This window comes from Acanthisitta chloris, unplaced genomic scaffold (genome assembly GCF_000695815.1).
Source record: "Acanthisitta chloris isolate BGI_N310 unplaced genomic scaffold, ASM69581v1 scaffold7908, whole genome shotgun sequence".
Taxonomy (NCBI): domain Eukaryota; kingdom Metazoa; phylum Chordata; class Aves; order Passeriformes; family Acanthisittidae; genus Acanthisitta; species Acanthisitta chloris.
This window is the reverse complement of record NW_008687566.1, coordinates 1-22,165: the sequence shown is the minus strand read 5'-3', so window position 1 is coordinate 22,165 and position 22,165 is coordinate 1. Positions and strand designations below refer to the sequence as shown.

Here is a 22,165-nt window from a genome sequence, read left to right as displayed (position 1 = left end):
GAGGTTTTCAAGCTGAGACTGGATGTGGCACTTAATGCCATGATCTAGTGACCACAGTAGGGTTGGACTGGATGATCTTGGAGGTCTTTTCCAACCTGGTTGATTCTATAATTCTATGACTCAATCACGTGCAAACTGAACAGCCCATCCACCAACACCAGCCCATGCTTCCAGACACGATCCATAGTCTAGGTGCCATCTAAACAGTTCCAGAAATAAAGATTAGGCTAAAACAAATGGTGCAAACTCCCCTGCACCTTCTCAACCCATCCCCCAAGTGCTTCACTGGCACTCAGGTTATCCTCACACAAACCCTCGTTTCCCGAGGCAGCAGTGACAGGACTCATTTACTTTGAAGGTTTTACTTTGGCCCTCCTGGCTTCTATCATAACCTCCAATATTACATTAAAAAGGCTTTTAAAACATAACATTCACAGCAGAGCAGGAGCTTTTCCTTGCAGCCAGCTTCTTCCCTGCCTGTTTGCGTGTGGCACCTTCACATTAAGTGCATGAGTTAAGATGTAGATTAGTAAGGCAAGAAACCTTTGCCCTTGGCATCGACACTCAGCTCTGACAGGAAACTTCAGGCTTTTTTTTTCCTCTATCAAGTGTAGAACCACTCATTACACATTGGCAGGGAAGTGCACATCTCCAAACTATACACATTTTCTCTTAGATAAGCAAAAGACTCAAGTGTTTATAAATATGAAAAGTTCAGCAGCTGGCGAAAAAGTTAATTCTCCAGTCTCACTTAATGAGCTTTGGGGAAAGTGGTAGAGGGATTTGTTCAGAAAGTAAAGCAGAGTGTCACAGAAAGCAGGACTTGCCAGACAGGGCTTTGCTTTGTCCTAGTTTCTGTCCCTAGATGGCTGCTATGGGCAAAATGGCATGGAATCCTCTAACAAGGAGCTAGGGAACATCCGGAATGGGAAATGTTCTCTCCTAATCTTGCAATCAGAAAAATTAGCCAATTTTTCATTTAAGTCCCATGACTTCTTTCTTTGTTGTGAAAATATCAAGTGATCCATATCAAACCACTCTGGAACACGGACTGTCTTAGGATTTTGTCCAATTCCGGGCAAAATGGCATGGAATCCTCTAACAAGGAGCTAGGGAACATCCGGAATGGGAAATGTTCTCTCCTAATCTTGCAATCAGAAAAATTAGCCAATTTTTCATTTAAGTCCCATGACTTCTTTCTTTGTTGTGAAAATATCAAGTGATCCATATCAAACCACTCTGGAACACGGACTGTCTTAGGATTTTGTCCAATTCCCTGAACAAGGATTTTCAGCAGGTTTTTTTTGGAACATTGCTGCACTATTTTTTCAATATTCTAAAGTTAACTACTACTGGTCTATTCCAGTAGCATAAAGTTCAGACTTAAAAATGGGATTATCTTCTTGGAATTCTTTGGAGAAGCTGTGGCTGCTCCATCCCTGGAAATGTTCAAGGCCAGGTTGGACAAGGCTTGGAGCAACCTGGGCTAGTAGAAGGTGTCCCTGCCCGTGGAAGTTGTCCCTGCCCATGGCAGGGGGTGGAATGAAATGAACTTTAACCTTAAAGACAATTCCTTCTGTAGTATCTTATAAAGACACCAAGAAGTCTGACTTCGATAGCACTAGTGATGCAGAGTGACAGGAAGCACTGCAAACAATCTGCTCAGAAGGTCCTGAAAACACCTAACATATCTTCATTGAATCATGGAATGGTTTGGGTTGGAATGGACCTTAAAGCTCATCTCATTCCAACCTCCTGCCATGGACAGAGACACCTTCCACTTAGACCAGGTTGCTCAGAGCTCTATCCAGCCTGGCCTTGAATACTTGCAGGGAACTGGAATTTCAGGAACTGTAGTCACAGTACAAGGAGTAATGGGAATAAATTGAAAGAGGGAAATTTAGAATACAGATTAGGTATCAGAAAGAAGTTTTTTCCTGTGAGGATGGTGAGACACTGTCCCAGGTTGCCCAGGGAGGCTGTGGCTGCCCCAACCCTGGCAGAGTTCAAAGCCAGGGTGGAAAAAGCCTTGAAGAACCTGCTCTGGTGGGACATATCCCTGCCCAGGGCAGAGGGTGGGGACTGGATGATCTCTAAGCTCCATCCCAACCCCTTAACATTCCATGGGGAGTCCACAACCTCTCTGGGCATCTCCACGGGCTCTAAGTGAACCAATAAATGCTAAACATTCTGCCAGCACTTGCTAACTCGTCCTTGGTGTGCAAGATACACCAAAAAATCCTTGTGATGCCACTTCCCAGAGCTGGGAACACAGGGGCAGGAGCACTTCCCTCTCCAGAGGGAGCAACCCACAGCCAGTGCCAGTGCTCCAGTCTCTGCTGATGCTGTATCACTGCTGTATACATTGGAACTACTAAATGCTTCGTTGTGATTTTTGGCCACTTGGAATATTTTTAGCAATTTGCCAAGGTTTACCCTGTGATTTATTATGGAGGAAACAAACTCAAGCACTAACAAATGAAAATATGTAAACTCAGACTTTTCAAGTCAATGGAAAGGTATTCGAGTTCTTCAAACCCTTTCGAGGCAAAGCAGCTCGCTGGGGATTCAACTGCTGAAGAAAACAGTTGGATTAAGAAGCAACTGAAATGGAATCTAAGGAGTTATAGCTTAGAGATTTACAGTGCAAAAATTCCGTATACGTGATACTTTCCAATTGCCATTCCGAAAATTGTGTTCTAGGTTTGCTGGAAATTCAACTTGTAGGAAATACATTTTATATCACTTTTTTTTCTCCCCTAAGGCCAAAGCACTCCAGATATACCATCTAGATCTTTATCAGCTCAAATTACCATATTTGATAAGTTAAAACACAGTAAGATGATGGGGCCCTCAGTTCAGGAGGGACATTGAGGGGCTGGAGCAGGTCCAGAGAAGAGCAACGAGGCTGGTGAAGGGACTGGAGCACAAGTGCCATGAGGAGAGGTTGAGGGAGCTGGGGGTGTTCAGCCTGGAGAAGAGGAGGCTCAGGGGAGACCTTCTCACCCTCTGCAACTCCCTGACAGGAGGTTGGAGTCAGGTGGGGGTTGGTCTCTTCTCCCAGGCAACCAGCAGCAGGACAAGAGGGCACAGACTCAAGCTCTGCCAGGGGAGGTTGAGATTGGAGATTAGGAAGAGATTTTTTCTGGAGAGAGTGCTCAGGCATTGGCATGTGCTGCCCAGGGAGGTGGTGGATTCACCATCCCTGGAGGTTTTCAAGCTGAGACTGGATGTGGCACTTAGTGCCATGGGCTAGTGACCACAGTAGGGTTGGACTGGATGATCTTGGAGGTCTTTTCCAACCAGGTTGATTCTTTGATTCTAAGATGAGAAATACTTGAAGTAATGAAATTCATAGGAAAAAAATCATCAAGAAAGCTTAAAGCACTGGAATTACTTGCAGATATAACACTAGATACAGCAAAGAACTGCTCTGTTACACTCTGGGTGGAGATAGTGGTGGCATTAAATAGAAGTTCATGCTCTATACCTGGTATGAAAATTTAACTAGATGCTACTGCTACAGCCCCCAGAACACAACAGAGAATGCATAAAGTGCCAACAGCCATCACAGCATTATCTGTAATTCAAATATTGATGCAATCTATTAACTGAATCATGGAATCACAGAATGGTTTGGGTTGGAAGAGACCTTAAAAATCATCTAGTTCCAAACCCTCTTTTGTCTTTGATTGCCCTGTGGGCAGCAAAACCAGAAGTGTTGATTTGGTGTTGAATATCATTGTTCCTTACAAGTTTTCTGAGAACATCAGGAATGGGATCCACAGTACAATCATTCAGTAACTAAAACAAGGAAGAATTTTTAGTCATTAGAGTATGATTAGGAGTTAACATTAATTCCAGCTCAAATAGCAGAACGCTGGAAGTTGGTATTTCCTTCTCAGCTCTCAATTCAAGAGACTAACACGGAATTCACCTCTTGCCTGTTTATCTGAAGACATAATTTCTACTTTTGCAAGTATGAAATTAGCACAGGGAGTGGCAAGAACCCCTTTGTCTGTGCTGCCACCACGGGGACTGGGCTGGGGGAATGATGTGGCAATGCACATGCTTCTTGATCATCTTTTCAGCTGCACACTGAGACAGACACTCTCCATCCTTTCCTATAGAAAACAAACAAAATAAACACACTACCAAATGACCAAACCCTGGGAGTTTTTTTCCCCCCCATACTTGGACATGTCACTTGACATCCAAAATGTCATTATGCAAAGCCAACTGACTCGTACAAAGTCTCTTTTTTTTTTCTTGGTTCAAGAAACCCAGCAGAGAGAACTTCACCAAGCAATTCTTTGTTAGCATAACATTTGACCTTGTATCTCTTTGGAAATCATACAACTTTGCTAATGCAGCCCTTACAGAATTAATCAAGCAGATAGTTAGCCCCTAGTTACTCTGAACCCAGCCAATTATAAGCAGCACTGAAATTTGTCACTGGCATGTCCAACTACATTTTCCAACATAAAGATCAACAGAACTGGGTGGAAATGAGGCCCCACACTCAGACCTGCATGACTTGGACACTGCACTGGGCTCACTGGCAAAGCCAATGCTTTTAGGAGCAAAGTACTCTTAAAATAAAGGGCTTTTCTCCTGGCTCTCCATTACCTGCTGCATTAAACCAGCAAGGAAGTAGAATACCTTTCACCCTCTATTTTGACTAGCAAAGCTAGAATAAATGATTCACTCATAGTTCAGAGCTCTTTATTTGCCATTCTGCTCTACTGCAGTAGATCCACAGTTCAGTGGGATCAGCCAAACCTACTGTGTGGAACAGTTAGAGGAGTTGAAGCTATGCAGTTTGTTCCTCAGCTTCCAGAGTTCAGGGAAAGATGACAAGGTTACAGCCAGCACATGTGAACAGATAAGTAAGGAAAGAAACCCTAAAAGGAGCAGGGCAGGGAGAAGGAGAAAGGAGACAGGCACAGGAGGCCCCACAGGAACACACAGCTCAACAAGAGACATATTTCAGATACACTTAAAGCATCACAGATTATTGCCATCATCAAGTTCAATTTCTATCCTTGAACAGGTACTCAAATGACAGAACTGTGGTCACTGAACACATTCTCCATCTAGTAACTGAAACCAGATGAGCTATAAACTCACTGGTCTAGCTCCTGAAAGGTAAATGACAGCTGAACTCACTTCTGAACCTGGTTTGAAGTTAGCAGTTACTTTCCCTGTTCTCATCATTCCATTCGCATCATGCTACCAGTTTCCAATGCTCCCAAGAGACCTGTTTTTCCTGCATCCAGCCTGCCTTTTACTCACTTCTCAAACCCTCCAGTCAACAACTTCATTTCTGAGGCTCTCCCACTGCTGTCTTCTGTAAGAATAAAATCCATACTCGACACAGTGCTCTGTGGCAAAAGGTCTCTGGTGCTGAAACACTGTTCTCTCACCATAAGAGTGAAATAACAGTTCATCTTCTTGTAAAAATAGACATTCTGCCCAAATTTCAACACGTTTGTCATGCTATAAAAGCAGATAAAGTAGTTGATGCTCCCTAAGGATGAGACTGACTAGAGGCTACTTCACCCCAGACCTCAAAACTCCCCAAAGCTCCTCAAGTTACCCCATGACAGAGACAGTACTTACAGCTTTAGCAAAAACAACCATCAGCTCAGGGAACTGGTGGGTGAGGAGGGCCAGCATGGCTGAAAAGGAGCACAGCCCTGCTGTGAAGTGGATGAAAAAAGGAAGCTCCTTCTGGGGGTAAACAGAGACTTCGTGAAATGCTGAAAGATAAAAAAAAAAAGAAAAAGAAAAAAGAATATTAACATTTAATAATCAAGGACAGTTCTCTGAATGATTTACACAGTCCTGTCACTCAGTTCTGGAGTTTCAGAAGGAAGAAATGTGGATTCCAGACTACTGTGCAGCATGTTAGGTCCCAATACTTAAAATTCTCAAAAATCCTTCCCTACATGAAATGTTTGTCTTCATTGTTAACAGTTATCATGAATTTGTCCTCATTATTAACAGCTATTCTATCTTTCTCTTTCCAATCTTCTTCTTGACTTGTAGAGGCTTAATTTTTGAAGCATTTCATCAGGCTCAGCTTTTGGTCCCTACTCTTCTAACAGGACAGAGGGAAGAACTATGCAATTCACAAACTGTAGGAATTACAAACAATCCAGGTGTTTCCAACCCTCTGGGGCATCAATCCTGTTCCCTGAAGAACATCAGAAGCTGAGCAAACACAAACCCACCACGTTCTATACACATCCAAGGTAGCTCCTCCATCCTTTTCAAAGATTCCTGGTTGTAGACTACAGTAAATTTGTGCAGAGCAGCTGACAGAGCAGAGCTCAAAGAAAACAGCACCAGGACTGGGTTATAAATTCTGTACATAGCAGCTCCTTGCAATTTCCAATCTGTGGTAACAAAATCCAAAGCAGGTGATTAGCCAGGCTGAGGGGTTGGCATGTGGAGCTTTCAGCACTCACAACACTACTAGTGGTCACTAGCTGAGGACCTGCTTGGTGAATTTGCAATTACTTACTGGCTCTGCATACCTGCACCTCTGACTTGTGGCCAGTGATATGAAAAGGTCTTTAAATAAAGAAAAAAGTTTCTATAGACATAATTATGAAAGGGCTGCACAATCCTTGCCAAGTTGTTTTCAAAATCTAATAAAAGCCTCAAATTTTAAGCCTTTTTTTTGTCAAAGAAATGGAATTGTATTCTTTTTTAACCTGAAGTTTGAGGAGGACAAAGCCACTTTGCCCTCCTAGTTTCTGGGTCTGAATGTTGGCACATGGAAACACCATCAGAAGAGCAATCCCAGCACAAGTGAATTCTTCTGAATGTTGGCACATGGAAACACCATTAGAAGAGCAATCCCAGCACAAGTGACTTCCGCTCTTGCAGCTCAGCAGTGGCAAATTTCTTGGGGTTTGTTTTTGCTTTTAAGACTATGATTCTGGAGCACAAGTAAGGAGAATGTTTGAAGTTTCATGTCTAACACCAGAGATGTTAATGTTTCCCAGAGCTTCAAGCTATGGAGAAACTCACCTGCTTTCTAAAACATGGAGCAATATCATTTAGGAAACGTCTCAACATAAAAGTATGTGAAGTAGAATATAAAGTTGAATATAAAGTAGAGTATATAAGGTATAATATGGATAAGATATAAAGAACAATATAAAGGATTTTAAAATAGAGGAATAATTTTTTTTCACAAGTTTTTCCTACACTGGGAAACTATAACTAAATCCAAAATAGGTAAGGACAACTAAAGATAATTCTATACCTTCACAGCCATTTGAGAGTTGTAACTCATCAGACCAATCCAGGATTTTTCAATCAGTGATTTGGTCAAGATTACTTTTAATAGATAACTTTTGAAAAGAAAAAGAATTGTCCAGATTTCTCGAGGAAGCAGTGCAATAAAAGTGTTAAGATGATTTTATTTATGGGTAGTTTTATATTTAAAACCTCACAGGAATGCGTGAGTGATCGTGTTGAAATATCTGCATGTGTTGGTGTTTCATTATGCTGGGAAGTCTACAATTTAGGGGTAAGTTGCTAACCAAGGAATTCCTTGTGCAATATCCTGCATAAGTGAGAAATGAGTAATTTAAAGCAGTCTGGGGGCAAATTTAAATTACACATTTTAAATAGAACTTCAGGCTTTTAAATAGAAACACTTCTATGCACTTTTCCTTTCCACAGCTGTGGTCTCTGTGGCTCTGTTGGGACTTTTTGCAGTAGCTTTTTCCAGTCCCAGGGGACTTGTGTTTCTTCCCAATGGAGAAGATCAGCCCCAAAGGAATTCTATTTACATGTACAATTCACAGTCCAATTCTAATCTAAATTAATGCTATTTTCTTAAGTATGACGAGCACAGGTTGGAGGGATTTAGTTTACTTGTCTTACTTAAAAACCATGTAGACTCTTAATTGCATAAAGCAACCTTGAAGCAATGAGCAGCTGGAGAAGACTTTTACTTTTCAGTGTCAAATGTTAATATGAATCCATAGAAACAGATGGATGAAAAGTTCCAGGAGGCATCCAGCAAATATGGACCAATGATTCATGGCAGGAAGCAATACCTGTTAAATGAAGCTACAGGTTAACCAAGGATTCTCTAAGAGCCCAGATGGTTTCTGCTGGATACCCAAATCAGGACTGGAACAATTCCTTGCAGAAGAAGCTTTTCTACAACAGCAAACCCATGACTTCTTTTAGAAGAAGTAATTTAGAGAACTGCCCCAATTTGTTGGCCAAACTCAGTCTGGATGTACCACACACAGATTTTTCGCCAAACTCAGTCTGGATGTACCACACAGATTTTTTTCTTTGAAGGACTTAAGCTATTACAGCAGCAAGCTGACATTTACCCCACACACATGTCAAGTGCTTCAGGATCTTTTGGGAGGGACATCAACAAATAGCTGAATCCCCTTCACAGGAAGCTCAAACTACAAAAAAAATCACAGTAAGGTAAATACAGAATACCACAAACTGAACATGTCCTTAGCTTGTGTTTTATTATCATTACTGCTTAGAAACCACTTACTTGGCAAGAGTTCTCTGTCTGCTGTCTCTGTGCAGCTTGGGTAGGGATAGAACAGATGACCTTTCTCTAATGGGTATGGGATCATCCTAAATGCTGCAAAGAGAGTGAGTGACATGAGATCTGTATCTAACCAGGCAACCAGCTCCTCACAAAGAGAGCCAATGGTGTTGGAGGGGAATAAAGGCACAGAGATTAGTCCACTGGACAGAGAAAAATAAAAGGAGAGATACTTACTGCCTTCCCATGTGCAGTGCAGCAGATTTAGAGCCCCTTCTATCCTCTTCCAGTGCTGGAGGTGAAAAAAGGCATAGGCTACTGCCTCGCTGTCCCCTCGCTTCAGAATGTGCTCTGGGGGCAGCACTAAGCTCTTCATCTCTAGTAAATACTGCAAGGAAAAAGGGAAAGCACACTTGGTTATAGGGAATATCCCAAAGCCTTTAATTGTGAGACATAAATGGTTGGTTGAGGTATAACTGAGCTTATCACAGAGGGATCAGCTTCTACTTGTTGAGCAAACAGCCCAACCCTGACACAGATCAACCACCTGCACTCATGTGGGAAGTGAAAAGCAGCAACACACCTGTTCAACTGGGGCTTTCACACAAAAAAAGTCAAGAAGAAATACATCTTCAGTGAAGCAAACCAAAATCCATTCTGGTGGAACAGCCAACTATAATGGTGCAGGTGCAATAGCAATGAGTGACAAATTTAGGTTGATAAAAAAACCTCAAACCAGTGATATTTTTGCTCATCATTTCATCACTGGAAGTTTCTATGCAGGAGGTTCAGGATGTGTTGGCTCTAAAGAATTGCAGCAAACCCCAAAGTGTCAGTGTGCTAACCAAAGGAAGAATAATAAACCAAAGCTAGGAAAAATCTTCTTTTAATGTGGTTTTATTGGGCTACCACAAAGTGTCTCTGATTGCAGATTTTTTTCAATTTCAGTCCTCTCCCTCCAGCAACAGAATATGTGATGCTCAGAAGGGTCAAAGAACACAAAGATTAACCATTTCCCATTTCCTTTGCAACACAGAACATGCAATTTTGTTTTCTTATAGTGGGTCAAAGAACACAAAGATTAACCATTCCCCATTTCCTTTGCAACACAGAACAAGCAATTTTGTTTTCTTATAGTGCATTAAAAAAAAAAAAAAGAGACAGGTATTCATTTGAACCTAAGCTTTTAAAACAGATGAGTCACTTTTACAAGAATGAAATGACATTTTCAGCTCTAGTATTTACCTGAGTTGTCCTCTCCTACCACACAGTGTCTCATTCAATAAGAGCCAAAGTTAATCCACATCTTTGATCAATGTAGCTGGCAATTCCTTTGAGTGTCCCCCAAAGTGTAAGAATGCAGCTAACTCACTGATTTATTTCAGCAGATGCCACAAACTATGAGATTATTTACTAATCCAGTTTGAGGACTTAACTTTTCCCATTCAGATTCTTCAAGGAATGTAGGAGGGGTTGTGCCCCAGCCAAATAAAGCACATTTACTGCCTGGCTAGGTTCTTCTCTTAGTGCCTTGGGCCTGCACTCTGGAGGGTAATATTCTTGCTAATCCTCTCTAATCCTCTTCAATTTTTTTCTTTTTTAATTTTTTTTTTCTTTTAACACAGTGAAGGATCACTCACACAGTGCTGCTGTGGGAAAATGGTCTCAAATATCTGACCCCTGACCTGACTCCTCATGCTCTCTGCAGTGCCCACATTGTGCTAACTGGGAACACAACCTCAGCACTGGTGCTGAAGCCTCACTGCAAGTATTGCCACAACACACCAGTGCTCAGCTCCAGCATTTGGCTCTCTCTCAGCCCATCTTAGCACACAAACAAAAAAATTCCACACTCTGGCAGGTTTGCATGTCTGTGTTTAAGCATGAAACAGGTAAGGTGTCAGTACTGAGAGTACCTCAGGCTTTGCAGATTTAAGGAAGCCTTTACACACAATAAAATCTGGTAGCTATTCAGATGATTGGTAATGATTGTGTCATACAGGACCAAAACACAGTTACAGATCTCTAATTCAAAATGGCTTAAGAGAACCAAGTTTTCTAGCCCTGTAAAATGCCTCCCTAACTTTCCAAACAAACCTCAGCCTTGTCAAAGCAGCACTGGGAGCAAAAAGCAACAAATCTTATTTTATTTGCCTTATGCAAAACGATGTGATGTGCAAAGACAACCAGATGTGAGAACAAAGAGATTTCTACTTTACACACTCACTGATTTTTAGCCCATGGGACAGAACAGAGTGCAAAATCAGAAATCAAGAGATTTTCTTCCCCACTAGTCCACTGTGGCCCATTCACTTGGCTGTGCCCTTGGTTCACTTTGACTAGGAGTTATACATAGCTTAATAATGAACCAATAATGCACCAATAAAACTCTGCTCTGCCAACTAATAAATTGGTGTTTCAAGGTAATATTGTAATTAAGAAAATCATGAAGACTGGAGAGATACACAATTGGAAGAGAAGATTTAGTTCTAATCGTTAGATCTTCACTTCTAACTTCAGAGTTGGAAGTGAAGATCAAATTACTGAAACCTGGAATCAGTTTCTGCATTTGTCTGCAGAACTACAGAGCCTATTTTGCTAACAGCCTGTTTGAAATGATCTCTAACTCCCTTAAAAAGGTATATGAGGCTCCTGAAACAACTAGAGGACACCCCAAATAAAAGAACTTTTAGATAATGATAATGCGTTATAATCTTCTGCCCCTAAAGGCAGAGGCTAAAGCAAAAATCTGTCTGAGACTGTCTGAAATGAACTTGCTACGCTCTTGATCAGTCATGCAAACAAGCAGCAATTTCTCCCAGCAATTAGCATTCTCAGTGCACATTCTATTGGATTGGACAGGCAGACAGAAGGGAGCAGCCAGATCAGTCCAGCCAGCACAGCCCCAGCCACTGGGACTCCAGCATCATTTGCAGAGGATTAGGTCCAGCACTAAGCCAACCTTCTGCATTCAAGGCTTCAAACTGCAAGCAGCACCAACACCAGGCCAGTTAAAAGCAATGTTCAGGGTTTATTTTCACCCAATGCTCCGTGGAATCTGTGTTTTGACCACTAGAGCTAATAGCAGACCCAAAATCACAGCCTGAAGTGATAGAAACTCTTCATCGTTTACAAAATTACAGCCTGAAGTGACAGAAACTCTTCATCTTGTTTACACGTGGATGGAGGAAATAAGTGAGTGTAGATCCAATAACCATGGAGCCATAATCCATGGAGCACAGCAGAAAAAAGTATTTTGAAGTCCTATGAGTGGTTATTGTTTTTAGAAGTTAATTTGGCTTCAGGGACTTGAAGCAGGGGTTGGAATGAGATGGTCTTTAAGGTTCCTTCCAACACAACCCACTCTGTGATTCTATGACTTTAAATATCTACATTTATATTTATTACTGCCTACTCTCAGAGTAAAGGGCCTTCAGGAACACCTCACTGGATTTTCCAAGCAGTTAGGAAATTCTGACTTTAAATTTTTATACAAGAAAAACCCTGTTTGAACATCAACTATTATTAAAAAAACCCTAATTTTGGCCACCAAACATTTATGATATAAATACTAATGTGTTTAACAACTCTGTGGTGGAGTTACAAGCAACTTCAAGGAAACAAGGGGCTAGAAAAACACCAATAACAGAATTATATTACAACATGACACTTTTCAGAGTACAGTAAAAGTGGTCCAAAAGGGAATAAAATACTCTTACCTTTGGAACATGAGGGTTAAATTCCACAGCTCTGTGAATTGCTTCCACAGCATTAATTTCTGCTGTACTAAGGCCTCTTTTGGAAGCAGTTTCTGGGGAGAACCTGAAGGGAAAAACCCACATTGAACAAAAGTAATAAATAATAAATGCTAACCAGGTGTTTATTTGCACTGTGAGCTTGGAGATGGTGAAAAATTTGGCTGATTTATCAAGAGAGATAAAACAAACCCGTCTGGGAGAAAAATGTTACTGCTAATTTAGGTACTTTGACTGTTATCCATGACACAGGTATGTTTGAAACTCCATGTCAATCCTATCAGGTGAGTGCCCAGACTTTCACCTCACTGTTAGAGCATCACCTGCTGGGAGGTGAAGTGGAACTCTGTGCACAGAGGGAAATTCCAGCATCAACTGCCACAAATATCCTGCACCCACCCCACAAAGCAAAGCATCAGTGAAAAAAAATCACATCAGAACACTGAAAACAGATTTACATAAGAGCACTTGGTCTATATATTGGCTTTGGATAAACCTCTTCACCTGTATTGATGTCATGGATGCTTAAAAGAAACTTGAAATCATATTTAATTACACACATGTGTATATGTATATATAAATAGAATCACAGAATGAACTGGGTTGGAAAAGACCTCCAAGATCATCCAGTCCAACCCTACTGTGGTCACTAGACCATGGCACTAAGTGCCACATCCAGTCTCAGCTTGAAAACCTCCAGGGATGGTGAATCCACCACCTCCCTGGGCAGCACATTCCAATGCCTCAGCACTCTCTCCAGAAAAAATCTCTTCTCAATATCCAACCCCTGGCAGAGTTTAAGTCTGTGCCCTCTTGTCCTGCTGCTGGTTGCCTGGGAGAAGAGACCAACCCCCACCTGACTCCAACCTCCTGTCAGGGAGTTGCAGAGGGTGAGAAGGTCTCCCCTGAGCCTCCTCTTCTCCAGGCTGAACACCCCCAGCTCCCTCAGCCTCTCCTCATGGCACTTGTGCTCGAGTCCCTTGCTCTTAGAAATGTAATTGCTGCATATTTAGGCATCAGCAGGGATGTAAAGAGATGAAAAAATTGAAATAAACCTTGGATTGAAGCAAAGATTTCTTTACAGACTAGAAGTAACTTGAAAACATAAAAAATTTCGAGCTTTTTCATTCCTATCTTACAGCATAACCCAAGATCAGCAACAAACCACTGTTTTCACACATGTGTTTGCTTACCTTTCTGAAACAGCTCTGGCTTTTAGCAGGGCTGCTGTGTAACATATTGCTGCTGATTTTGGAAGACTGATATCTAGGATAAAACAAATCAGTTAAGCTGTAAGACTCTAAGGCAAGACAAACATTTTAAACCCACATCCTTTGAGCTTAAAGATTTTTACTTGGGTACAGGAGACAATGAATGGAACATCTGGAACATTTCAGCTATGATTAGAAACTTTTGAGTTTCTTTGCACAGTTTTCTTTCTGGTCACTAGTCAGGCTCAGATTAAAAATTCAGAGTTGTATTTAGGTGGGAAAGGGTCATTTTTTTCTTCTAAACATACCAAGACACTGAAACTGAACTCCAAGAGAAATGCAGATAAAAATACACATTTAAGCACAATGTGTATTTCCTGTATAGGTTTAAAAAAATGCTTCTAATCTTTACCTAATGTTGCAACTGTACATTAACACAGAGTTTTACACAACACTCAGAGACTGACTAGAACCTGACCAAAAAAATAAATTACATTACAGACAGGTAGACAAAATTCAACACAAAAAAAAACTATGCTGTTTCCATTTGTTTCCAGTTCCATGAGGAAAAATTCTATTAGTTGTAGCTTTGTAGAATATCTGAAGCCAAGTTTGAACTGACAATTACAGATTAGAAGGTTAGCACTCCACAGTACAAGTTTACTTTAAAAGCAGACAAAGTCTGGGGTCTAATTCCCAAGGACCATGTTGTGTATAGTCAGATGGCTCTTGCTTTTTTTGTAAATCCCATCCTGGGCTTGTCCATCACTTACTACAAGTCTGGCTGTCGTGTCAAGCAAAACACAGAGGTGCTGCAGAGAGTTTGAAGCACAGACACAGTTTTCCAGATGCTTAGAAATAAAAATTAAAAAATACAAAAATCAGCCACCCTTCCTTAAGACAGTGTCACAATTCCTGATGGTAACACAAAGAAGCACCAGGGAAAGTGCAAATGGTTTTGATAAATTATTAAGAATCCACAGAGAACGTGGATGGACAAGGAACAGGAGGAGAGTGAAACATTGGCCACGCACAGGAATTGGGCAAAAATATCCTACTTTTGATTCCCTGAAGCAATAAAGAACAGACACAAAAGAGAACACAACAACTTCTAGGAATGACTGTCATAAAATACTCTCTCTGTCCTTTCATTCTGAAGGTGCAGCAACACTTTGTACACTCATCACGTGGGCACTACCTAGGTGGCAAAACTCTGAGGGCAATAAAGAGTAAGTATCTATTGTATTAACCTTTCTCTAAAGTTGCACAACACCTGAAATGTATTAGTTGAGATGGAAAGTGAAAGGAAACTGCCATGGAGTAAAGCCTGGACACCACTAATCTCTGGCAAGCAGAAGTCTGAATGCTGCTAATCACTGACAAGCAACCTCAGTGTGACAGAAGCACAAGGCCAAGCCTGGAGTATGACAGAAAGGAAAACTACCTTTTCCAGCTTATTTACATCAATTACTTACAGGGCTATGTGCTGGCTGAAAAAGGCTGATGAATTTAGGCATAACCAGGCATGTAGAAGAGATTAAATCATTAAAATAATCCTTGCATGGAAGCAAAGATTTCTTTACAGATTAGAAGTCATTTTGAACATGAGAAGTAATTTGTATGCCAATTTAGTTTGCCTAAATTTGATTTTCAGTATTCCAAACTAAAACTTGACCTGCACTCAGGAAGCACCTGCTTGTTGCTGATGAAGGGAATCTGGGAATGAAGGGAATCACCTACCTGAGATCATGGTGCCTTAGACACCTTGCCCACCTCACTTATCCTCTCACACACCACCAACCATCACTTACCATCATATTTAGCTAAAACTGCCTGGACATCTGCATAAGCCTGTAACTCCAGCAATGCCTCCAGGAGGTTTTCATGGATATTCAGCATGCTGAGAAGTGGAAACTCTTTCATCAACTGCAAAACAATAAAGAGAAATAAATGACATACAGAATTGCAGTTGAATCGCTGAAATATGTCATAAGAAATCAGCACAATGAATTAGGAGTTTTCAAAGTTCTGTTCTTTCACTGTCTTAGAAATTGGCAGGGAAGAAGCATGAGAAGAATTGCTTCGATTCATAGAATCCTGGAATGGTTTGGGTTGGAAGGGACCTTAAAGCTCATCCAGTTCCAACCCTGCCATGGGCAGGGACACCTTCCACTAGAGCAAGTTGCTCCAAGCCACATCCAGTCATGATGTGCAAGTCTCACTGGAAAATACTTCAGTTAATTAATTATGATGCCTAGAAAGGAACTTAAACCCATCAGTTTGGACAATGTGACTGAAAACAACAGTTGCTCAGGTTTTTTTCCCCCTTTTACTTACATCTCTCATCATTTTTACTGCTTCTCTTATTCTTCCAAGTTTCCTGGCACACATAGCTAGTCTCCTCTTCACATAGACCAGCACATTGGTGTCTCTTCCTGATTACAAAGACAAACCAATATTAGCCTATCAGTTTCAACCCTTACCTCTTCCCATTTTTTTACTTCAGCTTTACATTTCTGCTCAAACAAACCCAAGAGTTTACGTGGTTCAAAGTCCTTACTCAGCTGTGCTTCGTGCTGGGGGCTCTGGGAATGGCAGTTCTGAGACTTTCTGTAAATCATTTCTCCTGCCTTCAGGGCCTGCTTGAAATACTTCTCAGCATCCACAATAGTTGTTGCTTCTTCCTCGGCCAGCAGGACATATGCAGTGGCACAACTGAAACAAAAAAACCCTCCTAATTATTCTGAGGGATGAAGTGTAGGATTTTTAGTAAGTGTTAGAAGCATTAGAAATGGGCACGTTTCACTTCTGTTGAAGATCAAAGCACTGACAACATTCAAATGTCAAAATATTGACTTGAGTTCAAAGGGTGTGTCAGTAAAACCTTTTCCATCTTGCAGAAAACATCTTTGGAGAGATAACAAAAGAAAGAATTGTAACAGCAAGTCATCTCCCTTGAAATAGTAAAAACTGCAATTATCCTGAAAGGTTTTTGTCTTTGCTCTGCTTTTCAAAACCAAGAGGTTTTGAAACATTTTACACAAAACCAAGGCAACACAATAAGATCACAGTAGTGAGTGAAATTCTTTGGTTTGTGTTATAGGAGTATTTTTTAATCCCTTACAGGAGTAGCATCTGTGAACTCCAACCCACAATGCCATCCCTGAAACACACCCAATTCAGACTGTTCCAATCTGAGTAGGATTTCTCATTTGTTATTGCTACTGATAAAGATTTCCAATAAGTATTTCCCAAAGAAAAAGGAGCAAAAAAGCTATTTTTGATAGAACAGTTCAATACCTCAGTGCAACTGACACCTCCCTGTGCAATCCTCAGTCCCCGAAGTTGTCCTTGGGCCACTGAGAACTTGCTAAAAGTGAATTATTAGACAAACAAACTGACAGTGTGCTCAGGATGACTCCACTTAACCTTTCACACTAGAAACACAGCAACTGAACTTATAAACTTACTCATTGTTCAACTCCAGAGCTTGATATGCTGCTTTAATCCGAGCTTGAGGGTTCCTCTCTCTCCATGCTTTCTGCATAACTGTTGGAACAACACGGAAAGGCTGGTGAGGGACAGAGACACCCGTGGAACACCTGGGAGCAACACTGGCAGCTCAGAGTCAGCTCTGATTAACATCCACTTCCAGTTTGCTCCATGATTGTTACAAAGAGGAGTAAACAACTGCTTCAATTCCAGCCTGTTTCTCCCACAAGCAGCAAAACCCTTGCAAAGTCTCACTACACCCCAAATTCACTTTAAGAAAGCAACAGTACCAGGAAGATTCATCAGTGACCCATTTCAGAACTCCTCCACAGAGCACACAGACAGCTTACATAACCAGGCAGATGTACAATTTCTAAATTGCTACAGATTTTTGGAAGCATTTCCCAAGGCTTGTTGAAAGCTTGGCAGGAGCAATTGTTAAACACAGGTTCTTGCACAGACCTGCACAGAACTGTAATTTCAGCTTTCAAACACAACTTCAAAGCAAACAGTGATGGAGTGAGCTGTGTCTTGCACAGGTAGAGTTTTGGAATTAAATATTAAGCTGCCCAGAGCACCTGTGGCTGCTCCATTCCTGGAATTGTTCAAGGCCAGGTTGGATGGGACTTAGAGCAACCTGAGCTGGTAGAAGGTGTCCCTGCCCATGGAAGGGGGTGGGATAGGATCAGCTTTAAGGTTCTTCCAACCCCAAACCATTCTGGGATTCTATTCTATGATGCTATTTAGACAACTGTCAGATCATAAAGGGTTAAACAATTTGGGTTTCAATTTACAAAGCAGGTTTGAGTGGCATCAAACAGCAAAGCCAATTCAAGATACACTATAATGACTTATCACCTTCTTAGAAAGTGTGTTAGGAAACAAATAGGGTGAAATCTATTCAAAAGGCTCACTGGAATTACTACATGCAATCAAACTTATTTCACTGCAATAACTCTAAATTTATGACTCGAACCACTATGTTTATTTGGGAAAAATGGAAAACAAACTCAAACCAACTTCTAGCAAAATGAAAACACCTCTCAGAGCTACCATTTTCTCTGCACAACTAATAACTTTCACACCAAAAACCCAATCCTGAAAGAACTCCAAACCCTTTACACTCCTGGAGTTCTATATCTGGCCTATCTCAAGGACGATAAGAAAACTGAAGAATCTATATATGTTTCTTTTGGAACAAAACCTCCTGCTGTCCAGCAAGAGTAACATGGAAAAATGTTTGAGTTTTCTTTTGGAAACAAAATATTAGTCTTGGCTTAGCAAGCCAGACAATCCACTCCCTTCTGTGAAATCAAAACACATCACTCACATCAAGCACGTCACAGGCAGCTGACAGGGAACACTTCCGAGACGTGACAAATGGACAATAACTCACACCCAGACTGACAATAACCAGGTAAAGAACATTTTCTGCACTGAAGATGTGGAACACAAGGGGAAAAAAATGTCTGGAGACTGCACTATTTGTTACTAAGATTTAAATCAGAGCATGTTTTGGCTGTTGGGAATATAACTCAGGTTTGTGATGTGTTAATTATTTGACGTGTGTGAGATGTGAAAATATGTCACAGCCTTCAAGTTATAGAGAATGGACAAGGTAAAAAGATTTCTTTTCACTAAACACTGAATTTCAAGGCCAGGCTGGATGGGGCTTGGAGCAGCCTGGGCTAGTGGAAGGTGTCCCTGCCCATTGCAAGGGGTGGGACTGGATGATCTGTAAAATCCATTCCAACCCCTAAACTCTGTTATCACAGAGTTTATTCTTGCTATGACACTGGTACCTGTATCTGAAGGTCGAAGGGAATCTGTGTCACAGGTGAAAAAGTTCTGATGATCTTGAGCAGACAAATTCATGTCGTAGTAAGTAAGAGGCTCCTTCCCAGTCACCCACATGTACCTAAAACAGGAGACATTTCTGTAAGAGCAATGGTAATTAGCAATGCTGATACCAAGGGGATATCTGATGTGCCCAGTGCAGAAAATCTGTATTCATAGAAGACTGAAACTACTAATGAGAATTTGGAAGTGCTCCAGGCCAGGTTGGATGGGGCTTGGAGCAACCTGGGCTGGTGGAAGATGTCCCTGCCCAGGGTGGGACTGGAAGATCTTTAAGGTCCCTTTCAACCCAAACCAGTCTGGGATTCCATGATTCCAAGCTACAGCTACTACTGTTCCATACTCTGTATGGGTTATAAAGTTCTAAGCAATTTGGGAACTGACTTCCTAAAAAACAGCTTTTCCCATGAAATAACACAAGAAGACTTACAATATAACCATACCAGCTTAATAAAAGAGAATTTGGATTCAGAATCTCTGTCTCAACCTCTGAATCAAGTTTTTCTCCCACTTCAACTCTCAAAAAAAATGAAGGTACAGTAATATTTGCATTCTTCCCACTGACACTGCCAAAGCTTGGCTGGATGCCTTTTAAACACAGGATTGGCATCAATCACCCCCATAATCTTGCAGGTCTCCAGCTGTCTCCTGACATTACCAGTGCAAACTCTGTGAACAAGTCATGTGTATATGCCCCCAATTAATTACAAAAACATGCAATGGAAAGTAAGACAATTAATACCTGCTATACTCTGCCCCTCGGAAAAGATTGAGAGGATTTCGCCACACTTTGCACTCTGGAGAATGAAAAAAAAGACTTCTTGAATTAAGAGCACAGAAATATTACCTTGACTTTAAAGCAGAGCAATGCAAAAGCAGTTTTGCTTTCTAAAGCTGCTTGAATTTTATTGCTATCCAATTTGAGCACAGTCATATAATCTGCACAAACTTCTGCTATCTCGTGAATAATTTTGCTCCCCAACATTGCTGAGGTACAAAAGCACAAAGTGGAAAATTAAACACTGCCATGTACACTCATGCAATGTTTGCCTTGTGTACATCAGAATAGCAAAGAACTAATGTTACTGAAACAGTTCTAGCTGAATGTGTAAGATAGATCCTAAATCTGACATTTAATAATGAATTGTTTAGATCAAATACATATTATGTAGTATATTTTTGCTGTTGTCAATAAGACATACTGTAAGATGTAAGTTTTCTTCATTCTTTACAAGCACCAATGCAGACTCAAAGCCATTAAAAGCCACTTCAGGTGAAGCAGCCACCCTGAAGCTTAAGGAAAGCTGCTGGGACACAAGAGGAATCACCTGGCATGTTCTGCCTGCTGCTCTCATTCTCCCCTGCTGAGAAAGCTGCTGGGGCTGGGGGGCTGTTCTCTGCACCCCCAATGAGGGGCCTCAGATGGCTCACAGACACCTGCTCGATGAAGGATGTGCCATATTTTCGGAAGTGCCACCACTCAAACACCTGTCACAGGAGAAAAAAAGCACCAAAAGCTTCCTTAGGTGACATCCTTGCAGCAAACATGAGACAAAGAGTGCTCAAAGCAGGTACAGCCCCTTGCAAATGACTAGAGATGAATGTTATCTTCATGCAAAGTAACACTGATGATCTGCCTTGGCCTGTCTTGTCTTGCAGGATCATTCACAGAACATGAAAGAGACTGAAAACAACCAGCAGAGATTTAGTCAAGCATGTTCCTCCCTCCCCAGGTCATTAGGGTAACTCAGAAACCTTTTCAGTAGTGCCTGTATAGGGAAACTGGGAACGGAAGTAAGAAACTTTATATCTTTATCTGGTGAGATCTCAAGCTCCAACCCATCATGTAGTACCAAATTTGGAGCACTCAAGACAGAAGTCTTTGTACTACTCAAGCCTGGAGAAGAGGAGGCTCAGGGGAGACCTTCTCACCCTCTGCAACTCCCTGACAGGAGGTTGGAGTCAGGTGGGGGTTGGTCTCTTCTCCCAGGCAACCAGCAGCAGGACAAGAGGGCACAGACTCAAGCTCTGCCAGGGGAGTGTTAGGTTGGAGATTAGGAAGAGATTTTTTCTGGAGAGAGTGCTCAGGCATTGGAATGTGCTGCCCAGGGAGGTGGTGGATTCACCATCCCTGGAGGTTTTCAAGCTGAGACTGGATGTGGCACTTAGTACTATGGGCTAGTGACCACGGTAGGGTTGGACTCGATGATCTTGGAGGTCTTTTCCAAGCCAGCTGATTCTAGGATTCTAGGTGTTGTTTTTTAATTCCACAAAAATAATCTAAAAGGATAACGCACAAAATGAGATGAGATGAGTTTTGAGGTCTCTTCTAACCCACACCAGTCTGTGATTCTATACAAGTTACTTCCTCACACTCACCCTGACATACACAGCAAAGGAGTAAGTATCATGCACCAGAGAAGACACTAAACCAGTTTCTTCCCAGCACAAAGGCACCCTCTAGAGTCTGACACTCACTCCATTCACCCCTAACAAAATCATCTGAGAGGTGCCAAAGCTGTTCAAAACAATGAGAGTGAACTACTTACAAATATCAGCCCAGATATAAAGGACGAAGTCACCGTAAGGGCAAAGTAGAATTTTGGAGTCAAAGTGCTTAAGAACACAGTCACTGGTAAGGGAAACAAAAACAAAGACTTAACAGGCAGAACTGAGAGGAGTAACTTTTGATTAAACAATGCTGAATATCATGCAAATGTATCATATGCTATAGCCCTGGTAACTTGATAATGTGATTGTTAGAGAACACTTGCTATGTATTATTTTCTGTTTGTAACCACCTGTGACAGTGAAGTTTTATACCCCATCTAAAAAATTCAGTGTACATTCCTAGACAAAGCAGCTTATGCTTTCAACCACCCCATGGCTGGTGGACCACAACCAACTAATTTAACAGGTTATTCCATCTAAGACAAACCCATGCTGTTTTGATCCCGGTTTATATTCAGTGTTAACAACACATAACTTCCACAGATCTCTGCATTCTGCACAGGGCAGGGAATGCAATTTCCTAGCGCTGCTCTGACCATGGTTTGGACCCAAACTGCACATCAGGATTGTCACCTGCCACCAAGGCAAGGGAGCAGGAGGACAGAGTTGGTGGTGGCTAAGGGCTGGAGGGACAAACACGGCTCGGGAGGAGCTCAGGGCAGGGCTCCAGCCTGGGGCAGCAGGATCCCCCGAGGCACCGGAGCATCCCTCGGGGCATCACCATGGCAACACCGCGGCTGCTTCCACCTGCCCCAGTACCACCACTGGGCTGTCCCATCCCCTGCCCCAGCACT

General features: G+C 41.6%; 1 protein-coding gene across 1 annotated transcript in view; it reads right to left on the bottom strand.

The window, feature by feature from the left end:
* LOC103807909 (suppressor of tumorigenicity 7 protein-like) overlaps nucleotides 1–21,492 on the bottom strand; it is a gene marked incomplete at its 5' end in the record, with an annotated part of 22,001 nt that extends 509 nt beyond the window's left edge. Inside the window, 13 exons of the mRNA XM_009080658.1 lie at nucleotides 5,623–5,762; nucleotides 8,549–8,641; nucleotides 8,783–8,933; nucleotides 12,265–12,367; nucleotides 13,494–13,566; nucleotides 15,323–15,437; nucleotides 15,849–15,946; nucleotides 16,072–16,226; nucleotides 16,982–17,060; nucleotides 18,806–18,921; nucleotides 19,603–19,657; nucleotides 20,189–20,348; nucleotides 21,410–21,492. Of these exons, the coding sequence (XP_009078906.1) occupies nucleotides 5,623–5,762; nucleotides 8,549–8,641; nucleotides 8,783–8,933; nucleotides 12,265–12,367; nucleotides 13,494–13,566; nucleotides 15,323–15,437; nucleotides 15,849–15,946; nucleotides 16,072–16,226; nucleotides 16,982–17,060; nucleotides 18,806–18,921; nucleotides 19,603–19,657; nucleotides 20,189–20,348; nucleotides 21,410–21,492 (1,421 nt within the window). The remainder of the gene's footprint in view (nucleotides 1–5,622; nucleotides 5,763–8,548; nucleotides 8,642–8,782; nucleotides 8,934–12,264; nucleotides 12,368–13,493; nucleotides 13,567–15,322; nucleotides 15,438–15,848; nucleotides 15,947–16,071; nucleotides 16,227–16,981; nucleotides 17,061–18,805; nucleotides 18,922–19,602; nucleotides 19,658–20,188; nucleotides 20,349–21,409) is intronic.
* Nucleotides 21,493–22,165: the final 673 nt, after the last annotated feature.